Source organism: Odontomachus brunneus, unplaced genomic scaffold, assembly GCF_010583005.1.
Source record: "Odontomachus brunneus isolate Ranch 3 - 2012 unplaced genomic scaffold, Obru_v1 Obru_scaffold_450, whole genome shotgun sequence".
NCBI lineage: Eukaryota > Metazoa > Arthropoda > Insecta > Hymenoptera > Formicidae > Odontomachus > Odontomachus brunneus.
Genome location: NW_022639900.1, coordinates 26,261 through 30,367, shown reverse-complemented (window position 1 = coordinate 30,367; position 4,107 = coordinate 26,261). Strand labels below are relative to the sequence as shown.

The 4,107-nt window shown below is 37.1% G+C and overlaps 1 protein-coding gene across 1 annotated transcript in view; it reads left to right on the top strand.

Annotated features, from left to right (window-relative positions):
• Nucleotides 1–1,901: 1,901 nt before the first annotated feature.
• The window catches only part of LOC116853691 (protein ALP1-like), a gene marked incomplete at its 3' end in the record, with an annotated part of 8,214 nt that continues 6,008 nt past the window's right edge, over nt 1,902–4,107 (top strand). The window contains exons 1-5 of the mRNA XM_032834861.1: nt 1,902–2,125; nt 2,202–2,342; nt 2,487–2,508; nt 2,590–2,754; nt 2,887–3,184. Coding sequence (XP_032690752.1) covers nt 1,902–2,125; nt 2,202–2,342; nt 2,487–2,508; nt 2,590–2,754; nt 2,887–3,184 — 850 coding nt within the window. The remainder of the gene's footprint in view (nt 2,126–2,201; nt 2,343–2,486; nt 2,509–2,589; nt 2,755–2,886; nt 3,185–4,107) is intronic.

Sequence of the window (4,107 nt, the reverse complement as noted above, 5' to 3'; positions counted from 1 at the left end):
AGAGAGAGAGAGAGAGAGAGAGAGAGAGAGAGAGAGAGAGAGAGAGAGAGAGAGGGGGGGGAGGCTCGCCGAGCAGAGAAAAAGCGAGAACAATGCGGGATCGAAAGACTTGTCTACGAGCGATTAGCAAGTTAACGCGATCTGTTATCGTTTACCGCCAATCTCGAGCTATTTCGGAACTATCGCCTTGTGAGCTGACCGAGGCGATACCGGTTGCCGTGTGCCGTATTCTCGTCGGCGTGGTGCAGCGAGGACGACTCCCTTTGGTGAAAGATCTCAATCGCGCGTGATCGACTTTCGGTCCCGGACGAGCCCGGATATATCGCGGAGCTACCGAGGGGCAGCTAAGACGACCAGCGAAAGGCGAGGCGACCGACCCGGGGGACAGGCGAGGAGGAGTCCGACTAATTGTAAGACCTCCCATTCGTTTGTATTTTTCGTCATTTTCGTGAAATTGTCGCTCGGAACCTACCGCATGCTGAGTGGTCGCGCGAAACGATATGAGATCTCCCAATAGGGAATAATATATCGGGTGAACGTATCGACGCGAACGTGAGATCGAATCGGGCACTTACAGTGCATGTATCGCAATAATAAATATCTCTACCGAACGTATGATGGCCTTCTTTTCCTCGGCTTCCACCTACATCGATTAAACCCATCCCTACTCCGACTAAAACCAAAAGAGAGCTACCGGTCCCGTTCCGTCCCCGCGATATCGAAGACGGACGACCATTTAGAGATTTTGGCGGATAATTGTTGGTGAGGAGGTGCGGCCTTACCGCACCTGGCGCCCAACTGGAATTAGCGAGTCCGAAACGAGATCCGGGGACCGCGGTAGTTTGTCGACGAGGCGGACATACGACTGTCCGCTACTAGTGATAATAATAAAAACCGTTGCAGTACACTTCAGTTGCGTTCCTATCTACACTGCGAATGGACTTCATACTTCAATGATTGGCTGAGTACACCTAACCATTAATGATCCTACGCCATTGCTTTACACTGCGAATACAAATATCTACAGCCCATGGGTGCGTTCCACTTAACGTTCGCAACGACGCAAGCGTAATTCTATCTTTAGGTTTGTTCGAGTTGCTTGTTCTTTTCACACTTTTACATCTAATGCCCGTTGCACACTAGTGCACTCAAAACAACACAAATTTTGAAAAATACATTCTGAAGACGTTTTCAGGACGGAGGAATGTTCTGTGGACGGAGGAATGTGTGAAAAGTGTATCAGAATTGCATTTACACTCGTAACATGAACGGAAAACATGACGCCATTTTTAGAACCTCTAAAGAATTAATGTGCACTAAGTGTAAAAGTGTAAAAAATTCAATTAATGTGAATAAACTTATTGGATATTAGTTATTTTCAGACAATTCACACTTTCAAAGGACGTCCTAAGAATATTCTGATAACATCCCTCCGTCCTAAAAGCGTCTTCAGAACGTATTTTGGAAAATTTGTATAGTACGAGGTGCACTAATGTGCAACGGGCATTAGGTATAAAAGTGTGAATAGTATAAGTAACTCGAACAAATCTTTTGTTGCTCATTGCATGTTAAACAAAAATAGAATAACACCGTGTCCTTGCGAGCGTTAAGTGGAACGCACCCCATGTCGTATATACTACAGACTGTCAGTTCTGGGTTGCGTTTCGAAATTCACTGCGAGTACTGAAAATCTATAATTCATGTCACGTATACTATAGAATTTCAGTACTGACAGTGAATTTCGGAACGCAGCCCTAGGCAGTCAACTCTAAGGCTGCGTTCGGGCAGATCGCTATCATGCTACGACGCGCTAACACTAATATTGTCGTTCGGAGAGCTATTATAACGCTGACGGTTGCAAGCTTGTCGAACAGCTTTTTAGTATCATGAGCGCAAGCAACATGGAGGATGCAAACAGATTGGGCCCTGCACTGCAACGAACCACAATTTTAAACGGGGTCGTATTAATTTTGAAAGAATTAGATTATTTCACGTCATCTGAAAGTGAAGATGAAATGGAAAATCTTACACCTTTGGTGGATAAGAGAAAATTGCCAAAATTAGAAAACTACGTTGAAAACATTGTGCCAGCTTATAATAATCATCAATTCAAGTCACATTTCAGGTAATATGAAAGTGGTTAATTATACATATAATTAAATAGCAAATAAATTTTATAACAGCTTTCTGTTTTCTGACAGAATAAACCGAGATACATTTGAGTATATATTTACCATTATCGCTCCAAGATTGAAAAGAATAAGTGTGGGTCTTCCAATGATTTCTCCGGAGAAGCAATTTCTTATTGCATTATGGTGTATGGCTACACCTGATTCTTACAGGTAAATTCGATGGTACACAATGCTTGTTTTCGTGCTAAATTCAGAAATACATTTGTAGAATATTGCAGAATCCAGCACAAAAACAAGTATAAATATTTTAAATAAAATTTTTTTGTCTACAATTGCCAAATGATTTTTTGTCAGGTCCATATGTGAGAAATTTGATGTCAGTCGATCCACTGCTTTTTATGCTACACGAAGAGTCATAATTGCTCTTTATAATTTGGCACCAAATATTATTAAATGGCCATCAAGAAATAGTGTCAACGAAGTTTGGACTGGGTTTGAAGCTACCAGTGGTTTTCCGAAAGTAATTGGAGCAATAGACGGTACTCACATAAATATTCCAGTACCTCTTATTGAACCAGTATCGTATATAAATTGTAAGGGCCATTATTCTATTCAACTGCAGGTGTGTATCTTATATTCAAATATAAATAAAAGTATATTTAAATTTTAATTGCGTATTTTAATTACTGCAAGTTCAATGTAGTCTAAATATTTACATGCTAAATAGACTGTAATAATTCTTCCTGATTTTTAGGCTGTATGTGACCATAGAACAAATTTTATTCACTGTTACGTTGGACACCCAGGTTCTGTACACGATCAACGTGTTTTTAGATTATCTGAGTTGCAACAGTGGTTGGGGGATCCTGATAAATTTCCCCAGAACTGCCACATCCTTGGTGATGCTGCATATAAGTTACACGAAAATGTCATTGTTCCTTATCGTGACAACGGACATCTCACTATTAGACAAAGAAACTTTAATTTCTGTCATTCGTCAAGCAGAATAGCAATTGAAAGAGCTTTCGGATTACTGAAAACAAGATTCCGTAGTATAAGAACACTTCTTGCAATGGTTAGACTCCATTTTATTCCACCGTTTATCATCGCATGTTGTGTTATGCATAATATTTGCTTATTACGAAGGGATGATATTGAACTTGAGGAAATTAATGAAATTGAAGACAATTACCCATTTAATGAAAACGTACGACTGGAACAGGCAGGCGTTGCTAAAAGGGATTATATTTGTGCTAGGCTTCCTATGCGATATGTTTAGTATTTATGTATAATACGTATTACATGTAATATTATATGATATATATTTCTTATATATGATAATTATACAAGTATAAATAAATATTTCATGTTTGTATAATTGTATAAATATATATTTATTGCATACATATTTCAGTCATTAGTTTAATAAATGAACAGTTAAATGAAGAAACAAAATTATTCTTATTTTCAATAAAAACCAAAAATTATTATTTTCAATACAAATGAACAAAATTAATCTCATTTTAACTAATTAACACATTTGTAATTATAATGATACTTTGTTATATTTTAACTTGCATTAAAATATTTAATTTCAGTAATTAGATTAACATGTTAACTATTAAATCAACAAAGAAAAAATTATTTTTATTTTTAATACAAACTAAAAATTATTCTTATTTTCAATACAAAGTAAAAATTACTCTTACTTTCAGTAAAAGCGAACAAAATATTTATTATTATTTTCTATCTTACTATCACATTTATAATTATAACGACACTTTGGTACATTTTAACTTGCATAAAAATCTTAATTTAATTTTAAAAATGTTGAAGGGAGTAAAAATATTAAAGTGCTGAAGTATAGCCTTCCGCAACATGCATCTTACCTACAAAAAAAGTTAAGTCACTGTAGAAAAAAAGTTAGAAGTATCCATCTTATCACAGGAAATGAACAGCAAGTCTAACAGCAAGG